The sequence below is a fragment of the Ostrinia nubilalis genome, chromosome 6 (assembly GCF_963855985.1).
Source record: "Ostrinia nubilalis chromosome 6, ilOstNubi1.1, whole genome shotgun sequence".
Classification (NCBI taxonomy): domain Eukaryota; kingdom Metazoa; phylum Arthropoda; class Insecta; order Lepidoptera; family Crambidae; genus Ostrinia; species Ostrinia nubilalis.
This window is the reverse complement of record NC_087093.1, coordinates 8,112,869-8,133,635: the sequence shown is the minus strand read 5'-3', so window position 1 is coordinate 8,133,635 and position 20,767 is coordinate 8,112,869. Positions and strand designations below refer to the sequence as shown.

Here is a 20,767-nt window from a genome sequence, read left to right as displayed (position 1 = left end):
TCCTGATACATAAAGTTAGCCTATTAATTTAACACAGGTACGACTGTACTCAGTGTTGCACTATCAAATGCAATTGACGCGCCTCTATGCCAGGGTTTTTATGTTCCTGGTCAGGCTATAAGTAGGTATTCTAATTAAGGACGAATACATAATATTCATGTATAAAACCGATTAAAAAATAAACTAATAATTTGATTGATCGTAGCGTGGGCAGGCCTCCCACTAGGTGGACCGACGATCTGGTGAAGGTCGGGGGAGGTGCCTGGATGCGAGCGGCGCAGGACCGGTCTTTGTGTAAAGCCTTGGGGGAGGCCTTTGTCCAGCAGTGGACGTCTATCGGCTGAAACGAACGAATTTGATTGAATAATTTATTTCATTGAGTTATTTAACTTGATCTCAGATCATAGAAGACTGAAAACTTGATTGGCTTAAAAAAGCTTGTACCCAAAGCCGTGAAATTATTAATGTGATGATATTTTAAAAAAATACGTTAATTAATCTGTGGTACGTCAGTAAAATGACGTACGTCAATTAATAGTGTTGGCTGTAAGAATCAAACACGTCACAATCGTCAATTGTTTAATCGATTAATAATCTAGGAAGAACAATTTTGAACTTTATTAATAATTTGCCATGTACTTTTTAACTACCTATCAAAATGTTATATTCGTTAGTATGGTTATGCATACAAATAAAACATGATAATAGTTAACACAAAAAAGGAGACAAGTTAACGAAAACAGAAAAAGCATGTGAAGTAGAACCAATATTACTGGTTTTATAAAAGTTCTCACACACTCTCACTAGGTACACTTCGAGTAGATTTTTGTCATGTAGGTACTAAAGAGTGATTCTATCTAAAAATGTTTTTTTTTTTACTATAATGATGTCAAAGCTATTATTAATTTTAAACTTTCCTTCATCGCGTTTGTTTGTAGGTTCAATACCTAATCGCTAAAGCGTAAAAACAAAATTATGTAGGTAAGAAACGCTGAACACTACGAGTTACGACAGCAAAGACCGAAAATTATTATTTCACTCTCAAAACTTCGTGACTTTCTTGGTGTGAATGTAGAATTCGATGCTAGTAAATAACAATCGATTCAAACTTAGTATCGATGTCAATCGAATGACTGACAGCACTACTGTCAAATGAGAAAGTTTTTTATTTACAATGATGAACGGAATTTGTCGGCTCGTTTTGTTTTTAAATTAACTAAAATGTTTATTTAGGACCATTCAAAATAATGATATGTGTTCCGCTTAGATACCTTAATGTGTTCAACAAGAAAGTTCCCGGATAATAAATAGAAAATCGAAATTATAGAAAAACAAGCTCCCGTTACTTCGTTACGGTATTCCACGTCAGAGAAACTTTGTTAAGTTTCTAAAATGCGGCGAGCAAAAGGATATCAGGACTTAGATGATAGTGCGGTGGTGCCACGGGCTCCCGCACCACCTATGCCACCTCCTCAGGAAATAGAAATGGCATCAGTGTCTGTTGTCCCTGACGGTAAGGTTTTTCAATGTTTACTTACGAATATATTTATTACTTGGTAAACAGATGAACAATACACTAAAACACAATGTAATTAAGTTCCTTTTTCAGTGTACATAATATTATGTGGTGAATTACTACTATTTTCAGATACATTCACCGTGACACAAGCAGTGAACGCCCTGGGTTTTGGTTGGTTTCAAGTGAAGTTGTCTCTATGCACGGGTTTATGCTGGATGGCAGATTCCATGGAAATGACAATATTAAGCATATTATCTCCAGCTCTGCATTGTGAATGGAATATTAGCAAGTATGTTCATTTCAGTTAGATATTTACGTTTATTCCCTTGATCTCTTGGTGTTGTAAGTTTTTTTTTTTTAATTATTTTTTTTATTTTAATTAATTTTAGGTATCAACAAGCTTTAACAACAACAGTAGTCTTCATGGGAATGATGTTAAGTTCAACATTTTGGGGCAACATCAGTGACCGCTATGGAAGAAAGACTGTTAGTTTTATTTTATTTCTTATTATTTATATTTCGTACATTGATGCATATTAATTTGTTTGCTTAATTTCAACCTAAGATATTTTTTTTTATTTATAGTAATAAAATATAATTTATATCATATTTTACAGGCTCTCAGCATGTGTGGAGTTTTGCTGTTTTACTATGGTTTATTGAGTGCTATTGCACCAAATTTTCTGTGGCTGTTGTTTCTAAGAGGACTAGTCGGATTTGCAATTGGCTGTGTACCACAATCGTAAGTAGAATTTAGTTATTATTTATATAAAATGTTATGTGTTAGTTACATAATAAAAAAAACATTATAATTAATGCACTGGGAGCTTATAAAACCTAATAGGATATACTATATCAATACTAACTAGGTCAATTGAGCTAAATACCAGTAAAAACAACCTTCTATTCTTACAAACATCAATAAAATTATGAATTAGTAGCAATAACGAACATGCAATGTTAAGTGATCAATGATATTACTTCAAATAATTGCCAATTAATTAAGCATTTAATGAAAATACATGTTTTCAAGAATTTGACGCAAACATTTCAAATGACAAATAGCATGTTGTATTGTCACTGAGTATAAAATGGGTACATGTCTTAATCAATTTAAAGCTAAATATTCATACATACTACATTATGTACCTACTTAAATTGTATAATATTAGAAACTGAAAGATTTAATTTTGTTTCAAGTATGTAGGCTACTTTTTTTACTGTAATTAAACTATTTCTTTAGTCTACAAAAACTTTCTCAATTTCAGAGTCACTCTCTATGCAGAATTTTTACCAACTAAACAAAGAGCAAAATGTGTGGTACTGTTGGATGTAAGTATTATATTTAAGTCAAATACTCATGTTCTATTTGCTCAATATCTTAAAAATGTAACCCCGGTTTCTGAATTGAGAGCTGGAGCATACTCATCTTCTACTTGGGTATAAACTTTTCGAATTAAGTGCATACTTAAGTAAATAATGAGCAACAATATTTCATTCACCCTTTATTTTTCGGATATTGCTGGCCTATCTGTGTTTAGGAATGAAATCTAACAAATAAGTTGACAAGAGTTACTTTCTTATATCAACAATCAACAATACCTTTTAACTCACCCTATTTTTTGGGTATTTTTTTCAGTGTTTTTGGGCCCTCGGAGCTTGCTTGGAGGTGGCCCTGGCTCTGGTGGTGATGCCCACTCTAGGAGTTCATTGGCTACTTGCCCTGTCTACCATTCCGCTGCTCATATTTGCTCTCATATGCCCTGTAAGTATTTACTAGACACTGCACCCGATTATGCAATATTCATTCATCATCATCATGATTTAGAAATAAAAAGTATTTATTTGTCTCAAAACAGCCTTATGACATAGGTCTCCCTCAATGTTTTCCATAGTGACCGATTGGTAGCGGCCTTTATGATATCATCCATTATTGATTATGTAATGAATGTTTTTAATTTTACGAATTAATTGCAGTGGCTGCCTGAATCTGCGAGATTCCACGTGGCGAGTGGACAACCTGACAAGGCGTTAGAAACGTTAGAACAGGTAATGTGAAGCTTTTTAGTAATAATACTGTTCAGTTGATTTTCGCTCCTCAAGGTCTAAAACTAGGTTGTTCATAGTTGGTTATCTCTACATTCGACGTAATCTTACCTATTTCAATATTAGCAGAGGAGAAGCGAATGCGATAAGTGTTCTTTTGTTTCGTTATCATGGATTGACCAGTAACTGTCGCGTGCGGGTAATCAGAATAAGTGAAACCAATGAAGGCAATCATTTTAGCGCTCAGCAGCTAATGGCTGAGTACCTGAGATCCTGTCACTTACTACCCAAGTAGCATTTTACTCCATTTAAGAGTTCAATAGTCGTTCACATGTACTCCACAAGCTGTGTATATCAGCTGTATACGAGCTGTATAGCTTGCTATAATGCTTTTATAGAACCAGTTTGGGCACAAATTAGACAGCCTTAAGTTCACTATGGCTGTACATTAGCAGTATAATAGCATTATAATAGCAGTTTAAGTAGTAACATCGTACTTAAGGCTGACTTACGGCACTATATGGGACGCAGTGTGAACCATACAACGTACGTGAGGATAATAAAGAGTAACAAGTGGCTAAATGCACAGCTTTCAAAGTTATAAAGTCCGACAAAAGTACTCCAATGCTACCTAAAGTTCACGTGTGTCTTAAATTATTTCCACATTTTAATATTAGTTTGGTATTTGTACGTGAGTGCCAAGAGGGAATCAACTCGGGCGGATAATCATTTATGCAAATAATAACACGGGTTTTAAATACTTAATAATGTTAATGCCATTGGAAATGCAACTTTATCGTGAAATGTATACATATTTACAGCTAAAATATTTACGCGCCTCTGTAAAAACGCGATATTCATTTTAAAATATTTAAAACTGGCTGAGAGGAAATCTACAATTTTCAGTTTTTGATCTTGGATTGGCATTATAATTATATTACGGTAATTAATTATAACATGAAACCAAAACTCAATCGCTCTATCTGCGAATTTTGTGATAAATCTGCATTAATTTTGGAGATTTATTTGGTAAATATTTTAGGTTATGTAGAACAAAATGGTGGAAATGAAATACGGCTATGTGAACTGTTATAACTCCAATTTAATGCGGTGAGCGTATATTAGGTTCACATGTGTTCTGTTAGAATGCTGTTATCTATAATGAAGTTCCACATTTGTACCACTACAGCGCTAATGTCTATAAATTTATTCTAATGTGAACTTATGTACAGCTTTAAGATGTACCTAGTTCAGGTCAATTGTGTATCTTTAATTCTTTCAAATACTGAAATTTTAGAGATCCGCAATAAAAATTATTAATGTCCGTTAAATCGCCTAGCCCAGGTACTAATAGTCAAGTATGAATACCTAAAGCATCAGACGGTAGTGTTCCCGGTTTAAATTCGTTTATTATGCTTGACAATTTATTCAAAGCGGAATGAGGAATACGATTTTCAATAGCCCATGTTCTTATTTTTTTTGCGAAAGGTTAAATAATTGTCCAAATCAAAATGGTATTCACTATCACTAGAACTGCAATCATCACACTCTGATATCTGTATATTTTGAAGGGAAATTTCAGGTTCAGGCATAATATTTTCCTCTGCATCATGTACAGAACCACCATGAACAACTAAAAACAGGCTTGGGGAAATGTGTAATAGAATATCACATTCACATTCATGTTCAGCTTAAAGCAAATAAGAGTAGTACTTGTGGACAAATAAACTGCTATTGATGTTAATGGACAACACATATAGTCCTTTTAACAGCCTACAGTGTACATGCGAACCATTGAAACACTTTTGTACAGATAGTAAAAAAAGGTTATTTTAATTATCACAAACAAGTCCTACTACAGCTACTAGCTGTATAACAGTCTAAAACAAGTAAACATAACAGCCTTTGGCTTTATAAATGACCACGTGTGTTCTATTAAAATGCTAGCTCTATAACATCGTACAAGTAGGCCGTTAAACAGCGGTTGCCGTATCTCTACTCTCCTATAATGCTCTTAGTCAGATGGCTGACTAAAGAATAGTTGTTAGAGTATTATAACACCAACAATCGTATAAAAGTATAACTCTACACTAGTCTACACTCCTATAAGTCCCTTAGACAGGTATAGGTGTAATTAATTGCAATAATACAGCTTATACATCACGAGTGAACTGTACTAATGCTTTAAGTACACATTGGAACTAAATGTGAACTCTTAAATGGAGTAAAATGTTACTTGGGTAGTGCCTAAGACAGTGATGCCAACTGGTGAGCACTTTGGGGGCTACTTCAGGTCTGCTGTCACCGTCGCTCATACCGGCATCTCGCTTTGCGTGAGAGGGATGGCCACATTCGAAACTTCGGATAACGTTTTTCGGAGTAGCCCCTCTGAAGTGTTTATCGCATTTGCACTCACTTTACTTGTAAGGTAATGTCACTCACCAGTGGTGCCAACTGTAAAGTAAAACGACAAATCCACGATAGCCGAACTGTGAAGAGGTCGGGCTGGCTGGCCGCCTCGTGTTCCGAGGAACGCTTGTTCGAACCCCGCCGCCGCTCGACTATTGTGGTGAGCCCACTCGTAACAAAGTATATTTAGCTTACCACTAGGGATTAACGGGAGTAATTTGTATTTAAAAATGGCTAATATCCTATCTAACTCAAGGGTGACTGACTCACATAGTGATCAATCAAAGCACACCCCAAACCACTGGAAGGATCGGGCTGTGGCATGCCGGTAGATGTTATGACGTAGGCATCCGCTAAGAAAGGATTTTACGAAACTCCACCCCTAAGGGGGTAAAACGGGATCCACGTGTAAGAAGTCGCGGGCGGCCGCTAGTTCTTTAAATAAAAACAGTCATACCTTTCGCAGATAGCCCAAGACAACGGTCGTCCAATGCTGCTGGGTCGCCTGGTCTGCGACGACTCCGTGGGCATCGGGCAGCGCGGCCGCCTCAAGCACCTCCTCATACCGCATCTGCGGAACACCAGCCTGTTGCTGTGGTTTATTTGGTAAGGGCACTAATGGTTAAAGACTGTGGCTTTGTGAATTTCAATTAAGTATGCTCTTTATTTGATAAGAGATAAAATTCGAACTCGAGAAAAACTTGTACTGGTGAGGAAAAATGCTACTTAAACATACTACAAACACATTTACTATAAAAAAATTGATTATACTTGCAATAAAAAATTCTCACCGTTCGTTCGTTTCAGCCAAATGATGTCCACTGCTGGACAAAGGCCTCCCACAAGAGCAAAGGTTTTCCACAATGAACGGTCTTCCGTGCAGTGCAGTGCAGGAGCACTGCCCGCATCCAGGCTCCTCCCGCGAAATTTTACCTTATCGTCGGTCTCGGATCCCTTAAAACGTTTTGTGTTCAACAATCTGGCTGTTGTTCAACAAATTACTGACTGACAGATTGAATCAGTTTTCTATGACATAACACGTTAAGATCTTAACATCTCGATTCTCAGGATGTCGTGTGCGTTTTGCTACTATGGACTGGTGCTAATGACTACGGAACTCTTCGAGACTGACGCAGATGCCTCAGACGAAACTTGTGCTGCCAACTGTCGCCCACTGCAGACCACAGACTATATGGACCTGTTATGGACCACGCTTGCTGAGTTCCCTGGTGAGAACTGCTACGATTCTTTTGTTTTTCTTTCATCATGTGGGTTCTAGCAGGCCTGTTGATCTCCCCGAGTAGGCGTCGAAAACAAAAGGTCCTCAAGGAATTCACGAGCGAGCAGTCACCTAGCACTGAATAGGTTTAGTGTATTTTAAATCGTTTTCTCGAGTTATAAGGGTGAAATTCGCTTGCAATATATTTATCTAGTATGTAAACGAAACGGCGCTCGACTCTGAGGCAAGCTAAATTGCACCATATTGTTGATGATATTGAGTAGACATCATTTGTAATTTTTTTCCTAAATTGATTTCGAACTGTTTTTGAAGATCTCGTCCTGCACGTTGGAGATCAAAGATTCGAACCCCTATAATTTTAAACAGGTGATAATCTCTCACTAGCACCCATATGCTACAAGCGTTGGACTCTATGCATTACAGTCTAAAATTTCTTTCCAGGTATTTTTGCTACGATCTTCATAATCGAAAAGTTTGGACGGAAGAAGACAATGGCGGCACAGTTCGTAATATTCGCCATGTGTGTTTGTGTGCTTATCTACAATGGAAAGTAAGTAAATCAAACAAATACTCATATAAATAAATAACAATAATATTTTTGCACGAATAAATCTTCGTTATTGTAATGAACGAAAACGAACTTTTATTATATTTCATTCCTCCATTCATCTATCACACAGGGATTACCCCAGTTTAGACACCAGTCTCTCGGAAAGGTTCTGTATTTATAAAATTTCACAAATTGTATCCATAGTTCTTCTTTATTACCTTTGTGAAGAGAAAATAAACATTTATTTATTATTCCAAAAGAAATTAGTTTTTAGGAAAAACCTCCTATTTAAGGTGGAAAAACCTTTTATTTAGTATCTTGTATTTTGTATTCACAGTCGTACATTCCTGACTTGCGTTCTGTTCGTCGCGCGAGGTATCATCGCCGGTTTATTCCAAGCGGCTTACGTCTACACCCCTGAGGTAAGAAACGTCATGTATAATCAGCGTCAAATAGTTCGTGACACCCAAAGTGGCCAAAAAGTTATTGTAACATTATTACGTGTTGCGAACTTTTCAGCTACTTTATGCTGAAAGTACACTATGCGGGAAATTGGCCAAGCCGCATCAATGTGAACACATACCCACCAAGAAGAAACTTGTAAAGTATGTGTTCACATTGATGTGGCTTAGCCAATTTCCCGCATAGTGTATTTTCAGCATTAGGTGTCATGAACTATTTGACGCTGACTGTACAACAGCTGCTTTTTTAATGTAACACATATCACAACAGCTTAAGATATCATAGTATTTAATTTGATGTACCGTGTATCCAAACTGGGTGAATAATTCAACTGTGCAAAGATCGTGAAATCCACAAGGTAAACAATAATTAAATCTAGAGGAATAATACAAGTCAACATGTTGACTCATGACTGGGTCATAGATAAAAATCTACAGGGTGTTAGGTAAATGGGTATATGAGCCGACACTAGCCCATGTTAACATGGTCATATAAATGGTATGGTGAAGTCAGAAATTTGATATCATCATTTTAATTTTTTTGATTTCCTACAAAATAAATGTTATAAAATCCGATTTGTATGACATTTAAAATAATTAAAATGAAGATATCAATTTTTTGACTTCACCATACCATTTATATGACCATGTTAACATGGGCTAGTGTCGGCTCATATACCCATTTACCTAACACCCTGTAAAGCCTCGATGTAATGTGACCTAGAATTTGATTTGCCTACCCACGTACAGACATAATACTATACATTTTTGTTGCAAAATATCACAAATTACATAAGATGTAACAGTGTTTACCTTGTGTGCTGTTGTCTGTACATTAGTAAAATTCAATTTAAAGTTGCGTAAAAGAACTAAACCTACTTATTATTTTTCTAAACAAATAACCATGAACTTGATCTTGAATGTTTCATTGTGGATTTCCCTTACAACTAATCAATCAATTATGATACCATTTATCAGCTGTCACATTCCATCATAAAATACCTAGATAAGATGATTTCAATGAAAACATATTTTGTTACGGTAATTATTTATTAGATAGGCATCAGACAGCGCCTATCAACCACGGTCCAGTCAAACATTTTAACCGCCTCTGTGGTCTAGTAGTAAGACCACCTGCTTCAAACGGAGAGATCCCGGGTTCGATTCCCAGTGGGTGCAGATTTTTCTGTTCGGTTTGGTTGGTGGTAGGGCTTGTTCCAAGTCCGCCTGGCTAGCTACCACCATATTACCTAAGTCTGTCGCCATAGCAACAATGTTGCAACAGCATTGTTGTGTTCCGGCAGTTAGAGGTAAGACAGCCAGTTCCTCCGTGGTTGAGGATTCCGGGTGAAGCTCGCTTCGACCGGCCTGATCGTCACTTACCATCAGGTGAGATACAGGCCAAGAGCTTCCTCGTTGTGGATAAAAAAAAACCTTCGGCCATGTATCTCGCCGCAGCTTAATGACTCCATAAAGCGCCTTGTAGTGCAGGGAAAAGTTGAGAGCACCAGACCACGTGGTAGATCACCAATGAGATGGACGGACCAGATCAAGGTGTTCTAAGTGTTCGGTTAACGAAAGTGCCCGGAAAGCTGCAGTCAGCGAGGAATGGCGCCGTATTGCGATGAACATCACTCATCGTGATTCACAATGATGACCACGACCACTCTGACAAGAGTGTACCGACTGAGAAGAACAATTTATTTATTACATCAATTTATCAGTTTGGATTGATTTCTTTGTATTTGATAAACAGTCGCGTGTTACTCAGCTCTCATCTCATATTTTAACATGTATTGTATTCATGATTGATTGAAAATTCGGACGGTCACTTATTTCTTAGCTTATTGATTTAGGCTGAGTTTTACCACCTTACTTTTACCGAAACTATAATGAACCGGTCCTTTTTGTATGGAGTTTGACAGATTTTTGACGTTTGTTAAAGTTATAGTAAGGCGGTTATCACACTGCGCCGCGCTCCGCCGCGTTGTCAGTGTGTTGTGCCGCGCGTGTTTTCTACAGAAACTGAGGTACTTGCATACAATTATTAAATCTGTCGTCCCGCGTACCGCGGCGGAGCGCGGCGCAGTGTGATAACCGCCTAAGATGGTGCAACCCAGCGTAAATATATTGACGTTGATTGATTAACAATAATCTTGTGATTAGGTCTACCCCACCGCGCTGCGTTCTACGGCGGTGGGTGCCTGCAGTGGGGTGGCGCGTCTCGGCGCCATGATAACGCCTTATGTGGCACAGGTAAATTATGGTTTAAGACATTTATTTCTCTTAAAAATTAATATATTCCTTTTTTACGACTCTTTATCCCGACTGAAATTTGAAGGCATGGACAATTTACGTTCTATTACTCAAGTTAAATAGCGACTACGAGCCGGAAGACGTAGTGTATTCAGACCTCCCACTAGGTGGACTGAGGATATTGTGAAGGTCGCGGGAAGTACCTAGATGCGGGCTGCGCAGGACCGTTCGTTGTGGAAATCGTTAGGGGAGGCCTTTGTCCAGCAGTAGACGGCATTTGGCTGAAACGACGAACGACTCAACCTTTCTACTGAATGAAATGAGGTTAGTGCCAAAACTGCCAAACAAAGGAAAGAGCCGTCGTGGGCACCTGGCAGTATTTCATATTTTATTCATTATACCGCCCCCTCCGCATTGGGTGTTTTCACAAAGCGCCCCATTCTGTCCATTTGGCGCCCCCCAGCCGTCTCTCCTTAAGAATGCCGCCCAGGGCAGGCGCCCCGGATTGCCCTCCTAGATCCGTGCCTAGTTGTCGATAGACATCGGCTAATATTTACCTGGATATGATACAACCTGTTTGATCAATAAATACAGCAACCTATAAATAATTCCCACGTTATTTCCAGGTGTTGCTCAAGAACTCCATAGTCATAGCGACCGGTGTATACTCACTGGCCGCCATACTGGCCGCTATAGCCTGCCTCGCGCTGCCCATCGAGACCAAAGGCCGGGAGATGCGGGACTCGGTAACTGCGACCGGATAGTGACGTCACACAAATGTTTTACGCTTGAATCTCATTATCGTCTTTATTTATTGGAATCGCTGCTGAATGTAGGTTTTTATATTGACGTCTTTAAGACTGAGGTGAATCGTAAGAGCGTCAAGCAACAGTGAAGTAAAGGGACGCATGTACGATGGTACGTTAAGCTGCAATATATTTATAAAACTATTATTATTATCGACGCGACGCGTAGACATGGATACTTACAATGTCCGAAAAATAAGCTTAGGCAGACGGACCAATCTATACTAATATTATAAATGCGAAAGTAACTCTGTCTGTCGGTCTCGCTTTCACGCCTAAACCACTGAACCGATTTTGGTGAAATTTGGCATAGAGATAGTTTAAGTCCCGGAAAAGGACATAGGATAGTTTTTATCCCAGTTTTTGAAACAGGGACGTGCGCGATAACGTTTTTATGTGACAGACAAAATTCCACGCAGACGAAGCCGCGGGCGGAAAGCTAGTTTATAATATGACATAAAATCGTTTATACTTAGTTACACTTTTAAGATTTCGCTTCCTAGTAAGCACGCTTGAAAATTCGGTGACATGCCTCGATCACATAATAATGACTAAAGGTTCGGCCAAACCAACGCGTGCAGCCTACGTGCGGGATGGCGATCATACGCGTCGTGTATGAATTTGTAGCGATGAGTTCACATCGACGCGTCCTGTCATTGGTCGCGGCGATCTACGCGCAGTGATCACCATCGCTGACGCGAACTGCACGCGTTGGTTTGGCCGAAGCTTTACGATTTTCATATAGTATACGCTAATACAGTGTGAGTCACGTTAAAGTGTACATATGAAAATAGATGAAACTAGACCTATTTTTATCGACAAAAAAGAGGTCAAAATTTTTTTGAGATTTTTTTAAAAAAAATTATAGAATTTTTTTTCTTCCAATTACTTATTGTAAAGAAAACGTAATAACTTTTAAACTAAGAGGTATATGCTGATAAAATAAAAACAGTAATAATGCTAAATAACAGGCGATACTAAAAAATACACGAAATACCCAGAAAATGCCAACAAATAATAAAAAATGATACTTTTTGAAAAAAATCTGCTTAAAAATTCGTATTTTTTTTGGTTATTTGATAAATTTCTCCAAAAAATGCCCCTATAACAGATGGTTTTTATTACTTTGTATTATTCTCTATCGTATTATTTTTGTAAAACCAAAAATCACATGTCTCTATCATTATCACAACGTTTGCAATGATCGTTTGAACTAAGCCTCTCCGGGCGCGCCATTCAACGCTTCGTTAACAACGAAACTGAAAGTGACTCTAGATTTGTAATTTTGATAAAGACAAGTTAGATATCAAATAAAAACAAAAAATTTCGAAGTAAAATAAGCATTTTAGTTAAAATTAAAATTGTCTATACCTGTAGTGGAGAAAAATGTGGTGACAGGCCTTTGTTCAAACGATCATTGCAAATGTTGTGATAGGGATAGAGACATGCGATTTTTGGTTTTACAAAAGTAATATGATAGAGAATAATAAAAAGTAATAAAAACCATCTGTTATAGGGGCATTTTTTGGAGAAATTTATCAAATAACCAAAAAAATACGAATTTTTAAGCAGTGTTTTTTCAAAAAGTATCATTTTTTATTATTTGTTGGCATTTTTTGTGTATTGTATGTATTTTTTTAGTATTGCCTGTTATTTAGCATTAATACTGTTTTTATTTTATCAGGATATACCTCTTAGTTTAAAAGTTATTACGTTTTCTTTACAATGAGTAATTGGAAGAAAAAAAAATCTATAAAAAATTAAAAAAAAATCTCAAAAATTTTTTGACCTCTTTTTTGTCGATAAAAATAGGTCTAGTTTCATCTATTTTCATATGTACACTTTAACGTGACTCACACTGTATTATTCGGGTGTCTACGCGGTCTCATACAAACGTCACGCGCTACATTGAAACGCACGCACGTCAAACAAAAAAACTGTAGCTGATCAAACTAACTCAGTATTAATGTAATCTCACTGCTTTTTAATAAAGACTGCCTTTTTTTACGCATTTATAGCATCGTATAATAATATGTAGTTAAGTAGGATTTAAGTTATTTTATAAATAAGCAACTACTTAATAATGACGTATAAATTAAGTATACAAGATGAGTTTTTGGGTAGGTAAGTGTGGGAAAATTCTGAGCAATTTAATTAGAAATACCTAACTTATCCTTATGTTCTTTATTACATAAATTTTATACAAGCTGTAAGGAATGAATTTGAATAAACCTGCTTGGGAATAAGTAATAGGAATGTAAAAAGGAAAAAATAGTGGCAACATTATGATTAAACATTTAAACCCATTTGTAGGGTAAAAATTATATTGCCGATTTCTGGAATATTCAGAATATTTCCACACTTAAAAACACAATACCTCCTATTAGTTTTCGAATAAGAATATCCGATTATTTAACGTTGTTACAGATTTTTATACACACACCTGTAACTCTTTTGTAAGATTTTGTGCTTAATACAACTGTCCGTCCTATTGGTGATTTAATATACATTTTTATTGATATTGTTAAGATATATTTATCCATTTATTACGATGATGACATTAATGACTTGAAATTTCTATGTCTATTTTATATTTTTAATAAAAAATACTGCTTTTATATACTCAACGACTATACTTAATTGCGGTTGTGATAGTGTACTTAAAGTAGTTACTAAGGTGCTAATTATTATGTTATCGTTCTTATATTATTTATTTTTAAACGAATCTCTCAAATCTTGACTCGCCTGATCTGAAAGAAGTATGGTGTGAATGTAATTGCTAATGTACACGTTGTATAGAAAAATGGAATATTCCTTGAAACGGCATATAACTTATTTTCTGCTAACAGGGAAGCAATTAGCCTGCATCTCCTACTTACGCGCGCTTCAGCGCACTTACTTTGAAACGCAGAGATTGGATATCGTTTGCGATTAGCCCCGAAGGAGTAATCATACGTATGAGTTTATCATACTCAAAATTAAAATAATGCTACTAGAGGAAAATACGTTTTTTTTAAATTGTTTTTATGTACACCCTGTATAGCTCATTTACAGAATGGTGTTTATACACAGTATACAATATATTGTGGTTTATAGTTAAGTATAAATGTTGTAAATTAACCTTACGTAAAAAAGTATTTATAATCATATTACATATGTATTAATATCTTTGTGATTTACTTTTACATTACTATTTTATGCCGCCGCTGATAGGCAGGCTTAGGGGTGGTTTCACAAAGTGTGATGGACTAGCACTATGTGAAACCACCCTTAAAACCAATCAAACTATACTACATCCAGCCACCCTCGAGTCGCCCCCGAATCGATGACCGCAATAAATAAAAAATGTATTTATTGCCTTTTGCACTCTTCTGGCGGAGTTTTGGGTCTTGACACTGTGTAGGTTTGTAGTCGTCGACACGACAAATAGAAAAAATACCTTTTAGGCCCCTCGCCCACGACTTTTTGTAGTGATGCTGTAGTAAACGAGCATAGCAATCGCAGGTAATTTTGTGCCGTTACTGAATTATGTTCGCATCGCAACTGTAACGCGTGTGCATCACTAAATGTTTATGTGAGCGAGGGCACTCAATAGTTCTATTGAAGAACAATCCACCCTGCTCAGAGTGGATAGATGGACACGCGTTAATCTACCTTTGGGTGGCTGTTTTAGGATAAACGGAATAGGCGTTGTTTTTTATATGAGTGGATGGTTAAGTAAACCATCCCTACTCACCATAGTGTTCTGCGATTGTCATTATTTACACACGTAATGAAAATATTTAAAATCTTTAAAATAGTATCTCGTTCACTCATTTAGTTGTAAAATGTTTTTCTTTGGCGTTTACGACGTTATTGTGATTGAATCACATGCTAACACCAAATAACTTTGTATAATAATAATTTTATTGTTAAGTTTAAATAAATATCCGTTTTGTATACATGCACCGACAATATAATTGCAATTATGCAATAAATTTCTAACAGAACATTCCTTTTTTAATTTTATAAAATTCCTGTCTTTTTAGAAAATAAACAGTGTTGATGGGTCAATGAGGTATCAAAGCAAAGAAATTACTAAGTATGAGAATTTAATTTATTAACACTTAAAGTTTCATTACTTACTATTAATTATAATCACTCCAAATATTTCATTAATTATACATGCTTATTTGTCTTAATATTCTGCAAATTACAAAATAGTTTCAATCACAGTGCAAATAAAAACTTATGAAAAATTAAATTTGAACATAATATTATAGCTACGCTCAAGCTAAATAGTTGTGATATTTGCCATACAAAAATATAAATATACAAGCAATCAGTCAAACAATGGCATAATTCAAATTAATTGTAATACAAAATAATGCTAAGGAAAGTAAGATAATTGTTTACACTTATGTAATACTTAAAAGCAATATCTATTAGCTACCTAATGGCTAAATTAATTGTAATTGTGAACTAACACAGATACCCCTCGAAAAAGTACTTGAACACTCAACATTTACATACATTTCATAGCCTTTAAAAGATTCCGTAGAAACCCTCTTTTACAAAATTACTCTTTATCGCTTCGTCGATTATTTGTCAGATAAATAAAAATACCTAGTTTAAATAGTATGCAATGAAGCTATGATTACATTTCAGTTATGATTTGAATTTTTTCATGTTCACATTTATTCATAACGAAAATGATTAAACTTACATAGGTACATTTAAGTAATAATCGCTTTACTACGAAATATTAAGACTAAATATTATGAAAGATTTTATACTGAGATCAGAAATTCAGAAGAAAACGAAATACGTAATTAATAATACCTAATAATATTCACACTCGTTTTGAATGTTATACGAGTGCAAGATGTGCTATCTCACCATCTGCAAAGACTATCTTTTATACAGGGTGATAGGTAAATGGGTATATGAGCCGACACTAGCCCATGTTAACATGGTCATATAAATGGTATGGTATATAAATTTGATACCATCATTTTTTTTTTAATTTTCATACAAAATAAATTTTATAAAATCGGATTTGTATGAAAATTAAAATGAAGATATCAATTTTCTGACTTCACCATACCATTTATATGACCATGTTAACATGGGCTAGTGTCGGCTCATATACCCATTTACCTAACACCCTGTATAGGATGTTTATGATCGTTGGCCAAATAAATATTACTTCCTTTATCATCACTCTAAATGATCTCTTTATAACAATTAGTTGAAAATATGTATAACTTAAAATAAACATAATAACTCTAGACATGACCATGCCTCCAGCCAGATGACTATTGTAAACTTTATAATAACTCAATCATATCACATAAATAATATTACAATATTGTGGTACGGTGGGAACACTTGCAATATTTGAAAGAAAAAATATTAAAACATTATTAAATTTTACTATTAATACCACAATATTTTATCATGAAAAAATATTTACAGTACCCAATAGATTTATCAATCATACAGACAATAACTTACAATAGAAGTGGGGGCACTAATAATAACACAATATATCTTTAAAGCTTATTAATAATAATATCCTAAGAAGTAGGTACTAATTTGGTATGACAAAATTAGTGTCAAACATAGGACACCTGGAACTACGGAAAAATAGGTATGTACAGTGGAGTGTCAGATAATAAAATTTGAACCACATAAAACCCCAGTGTATAATTATTTATTTATTTTTTGTGTTTAGTACCGTCTTATAAAATTATGCAAGTATAATTTATTTCATCGAAAATGTGTTTTTTTTTTTAAATCTGCTACTTTGGGATTTTAATTTTCAATTTCAATTAGTTGTAGAAACAGGGTTAGACCAGGGTTTCTTAATTTAAATTTGGATTTAATATTAAAATTATTGGCATATAAATCTTTTAGTTTTTTAATGTTGAATTGCAATTGACACCCTTTTAATTTTCTGAAATTAAAATTTATTAAACATAAAGGAAGAAATTTATTACAATCATTAATAACTGACAAGATATTAACAGAATTTTAATTTGATTGATATTTTATTTACCAATAAAATTAAAAAAAACTATAAATAAATGAAGGAAGCCTGGTTTTGTTTATATTCTACATTAAATTTAGATTATCTAAATGTGAAATTTTAGTATCTATTAGCCAAATTAGTTTGTACTACACCAAATTCCTTCTGAATGATTTCAATCATCATCTAACTCAATTACAATAGGTTCCACATTTTCTGTAGCTTTTGTATACTCTTCTTTCAACTGGTCTAGTATTGTGGATTTTGGAATTTTGAGTTCATCTGCTTCATCTATTAATACTTTCAGTTTCTGGAGTCGACCAATATCTGGAGCAGTTGGCAGTAGTATATTTTTTGCATCAGCCATCCACTTATGAAAACTGTTGACTCTAAAATCAATAGTTTGCAACATAATAAACAACTCTTCCATATCATATCGATAATTCAAAACTTTCTGTTGCATTGGACACTGACAAAACTCTTCTGCATGTTGTAAACATGACATATGTTTGCAATCAGGACATGAAACAGAAGACAAAAAGCAAGTGGTTTTGCATACTTCACACAACCGTTCATCATCACCAAGTAACTCAAAAGCAGTTCTCTTTTTGGTCACCAAACCTTTGTTCCATATCTTTTGCCTCAGTGCACTCTCTTCATCAGTTGCTCGAGCCAATTCTTTTTGAGTTTCCAAAGCAGTTTCCAAATCTAACCGGTCACCTTCAAGTGCCATCTTACAAATAAGTTCATCATGAGAAAATACACAAAATCTTTTTAAATTTTTATAGTGGATAATACACTCACGACCAATTCTAAGCCAATCAGGAGGTGCAAAATTTACTGCTTCAGCAAAGTTATAACCCTGATTGAAGCCTGCATGATATGCTCTAGGAAAAGTAACAACAAATTCTCCAGCATTTTGATCAGTCCTGTACAGGGGAACACCTGCATCCATGAGTATATTAGGATTCATTATAGTAACTAACTGGTGCAGCAAATCTGGCTGAGATTTAAATAGGTCAGGGGCAGCAGCCTTCATGGCAGTTTCTAATAATTCAGCTCCAGTTCCTGGAACTCCATACCAAGTTTTTGCTTCACCCCAATGTAAATAATTGATAGAATAACTCCAATGATCCTCATTGTGCCAACAAAATGCAGAAAAACACATACCAACATACATCCATGGCACAGTCATACCAGAAATGTCGGCATTTATAAATCTTAGTACTGAACCATCTAAGACTGGAAGATTGTTCAAATTCCATCCAGAATCTACATACTCCTGATCACCTGGATATAGATTTAATGAGGACTTTGTAGGGAAGCCTGAACCATGATCCATTGAATGCAGGTCAGCACCATACTCCACTGTAACATCCTCTTCTACTGATGATATAATTCTCCAAAATTCTTTTTCTGCAACAGATGTTGGAACTAAATGACCAGACATTCCAAAGTAATCTGATTTAAATTTATCTGCCATTTCTCCAAATTGTTGAAGAGTATATTCTCTTTCAGCTTGAGCAAATCCAAATGCTTCTGCAGGCTTATGAACCTCCTCTGCAATACAACATGGACAACGCCAGTCACCATCAGGTATCATATTTAGTGGCGGCTTAAGACAAAAAGTGTGGTAGGTTTCATTACAACTATTGCATATCAGGAGTTGGTCATCTCTATTATCCTTTTGGCAAATGGCACACATGTAAATTGCCAAAGGGTCTAAATCATATCTGGGTCTTTTTCTACATTTTGTGATATCAAACTCTTCATCATTTAGCCCTGGCATTTTTGGTCCCGGTCCATAGCAAGCTAGTCTTCTTAATTCTCTATTACGTTTAATTTCTTCAGTGTTATTAAAATCTGGGTCAATTTTAATATCAGATCCTGTTTTTGTTTTTTTGATAAAGCTTGTATTTGGTTTTTCCTCTTTGAAATCATTTTCGTGTTTTTGTTTAGTGATGGATTCCACTGATATTTCTCTAAACAGTGGTTTACTATTATCATGTTCATCTTTGATTTCGTTTTTAGGTTCAGTCTTTTTTACGGTTTTCAATATATCTGCTTTGCTTTTCTCGAATATTTCGTAAGGAAGCAATATTTTCTCATAATTACTTCTGAGAAAATTCATTGTATTGGCATTCTGACTGTATCCCATAGCGTTGGCGATCTTACGCCATTTTTTAGGTGTGTTACAATTTTCAAATCCCCCTTCTTCATCGACCCAAAACTTTAGGCAATAAAGATCTAACGTTTTATTTTCTATCATAGGAATTTTAAGAGAAGAGCCTTGTAGATCCCAAAACTTTAATATCTTCTCAAGAAACAAAAGTTTCAAACGCGTTATGGCTTCCAGTTCGTTTACTTTCTGTATTCGTGGGACGAACTTTAATTTATCGACATCTAACGAAAACGGGGGCTGCCATCGCGCAGGTGGTTTTATTTTGCATATTCCCGTTTTTTCAGCAGCTGGTCGAATCTTGGCGATATATCCCAATGGGTCCAAAAATTCTTCAGGCGTAGGTTCGAATACGGGTGCCTCCGGTGGTATTCGAAAAGTAAATTCTGCGCTTTTCTGCATAGCATTTTTTTGGATATTCTTGCTATCCATTGTTGAGCACTGTAGTTAGTCAGATATTCTCACACCACAAATAATTATCTTTATTTCCACAATCAGATAGCCACGAACATTTTATCAACAAAAGAAAAGTCTACGTGACTTCTCGCCATGTGTAAATGGCTCCTAAAATTTTAGGATCGTAGTACACAACGTTCTTCAATTATTTTTCGTCAACACTGCACTTGGAAATGATGGAAGATAGATGTTATCACATGTGTTGTATAATAAAATCACTTCTATTAAAATTGTACTATCTATCAGCCTCAGAAATTTTATTTATTTATTGATTTCCCGGCTAGTAGGCAATTCACACACTAAACACAAATGCCACTGATTGCCATCCATAACTTTTTTAGACGACTCGTATGTACTCGTCGCTCTCGTCGTAATCGTCGTATTCGTTCACAACACAATCGCCAATCGGCTCTCGGCTTGCCGTCTTGCTGCCTCTCTTTCACTCTCTTTTTGTTTTTTGTTGGCAATACATGAAAATGTGAATCGGATAAATTTTCTTTGGTTGGCATGAAACTAATCAATAATTATGTAACATCTCGATTTAAATCAATTGAAATTTTATTTCATCGAGTATCGCGATTAAATTCAACTCAAAATTTTATTTGATTTAATGTCGTCATACCTAATGGCTGCACTTAATCATGTGGCCAGCAAATCGGCCGGCAGCAGCTAATCTATACTAATATTATAAACGCGAAAGTAACTCTGTCTGTCTCGCTTTCACGCCTAAACCACTGAACCAATTTTGATGAAATTTGGCATAGAGATAGTTTGAGTCCCGGGAAAGGACATAGGATAGTTTTTATCCCGGTTTTTGAAACAGGGACGCGCGCGA

At 35.5% G+C, this 20,767-nt stretch overlaps 2 protein-coding genes across 2 annotated transcripts; one reads left to right on the top strand and one right to left on the bottom strand.

Moving 5' to 3' along the window:
- Positions 1-915: 915 nt before the first annotated feature.
- Positions 916-15,265, top strand: LOC135072527 (synaptic vesicle 2-related protein). Its single transcript, XM_063966470.1, has 13 exons — positions 916-1,513; positions 1,649-1,808; positions 1,909-2,005; positions 2,137-2,261; positions 2,788-2,851; positions 3,159-3,284; positions 3,497-3,568; positions 6,441-6,580; positions 7,043-7,203; positions 7,656-7,764; positions 8,102-8,186; positions 10,392-10,481; positions 11,108-15,265. The coding sequence occupies exons 1-13, from the start codon at positions 1,393-1,395 to the stop codon at positions 11,243-11,245; spliced, it is 1,488 nt and encodes a 495-aa protein (XP_063822540.1). The 5' UTR covers positions 916-1,392; the 3' UTR covers positions 11,246-15,265.
- Positions 15,266-15,365: 100 nt separating this feature from the next.
- On the bottom strand, positions 15,366-20,343 carry LOC135072526 (lysine-specific demethylase 5-like). Its single transcript, XM_063966468.1, has one exon. The coding sequence runs from the start codon at positions 19,906-19,908 to the stop codon at positions 17,473-17,475; it is 2,436 nt and encodes an 811-aa protein (XP_063822538.1). The 5' UTR covers positions 19,909-20,343; the 3' UTR covers positions 15,366-17,472.
- Between the last annotated feature and the right edge of the window lie 424 nt (positions 20,344-20,767).

Excerpts from the sequence above, each read along its gene's own strand:
- LOC135072527 (XM_063966470.1), top strand. The coding sequence starts at position 1,393 with ATGCGGCGAGCAAAAGGATATCAGGACTTAGATGATAGTGCGGTGGTG. Across the intron at positions 8,187-10,391 it reads CTTACGTCTACACCCCTGAG|GTCTACCCCACCGCGCTGCG; the intron begins GTAAGAAACGTC and ends TCTTGTGATTAG. Across the intron at positions 10,482-11,107 it reads TAACGCCTTATGTGGCACAG|GTGTTGCTCAAGAACTCCAT; the intron begins GTAAATTATGGT and ends CGTTATTTCCAG.
- LOC135072526 (XM_063966468.1), bottom strand. The coding sequence starts at position 19,908 with ATGGATAGCAAGAATATCCAAAAAAATGCTATGCAGAAAAGCGCAGAA.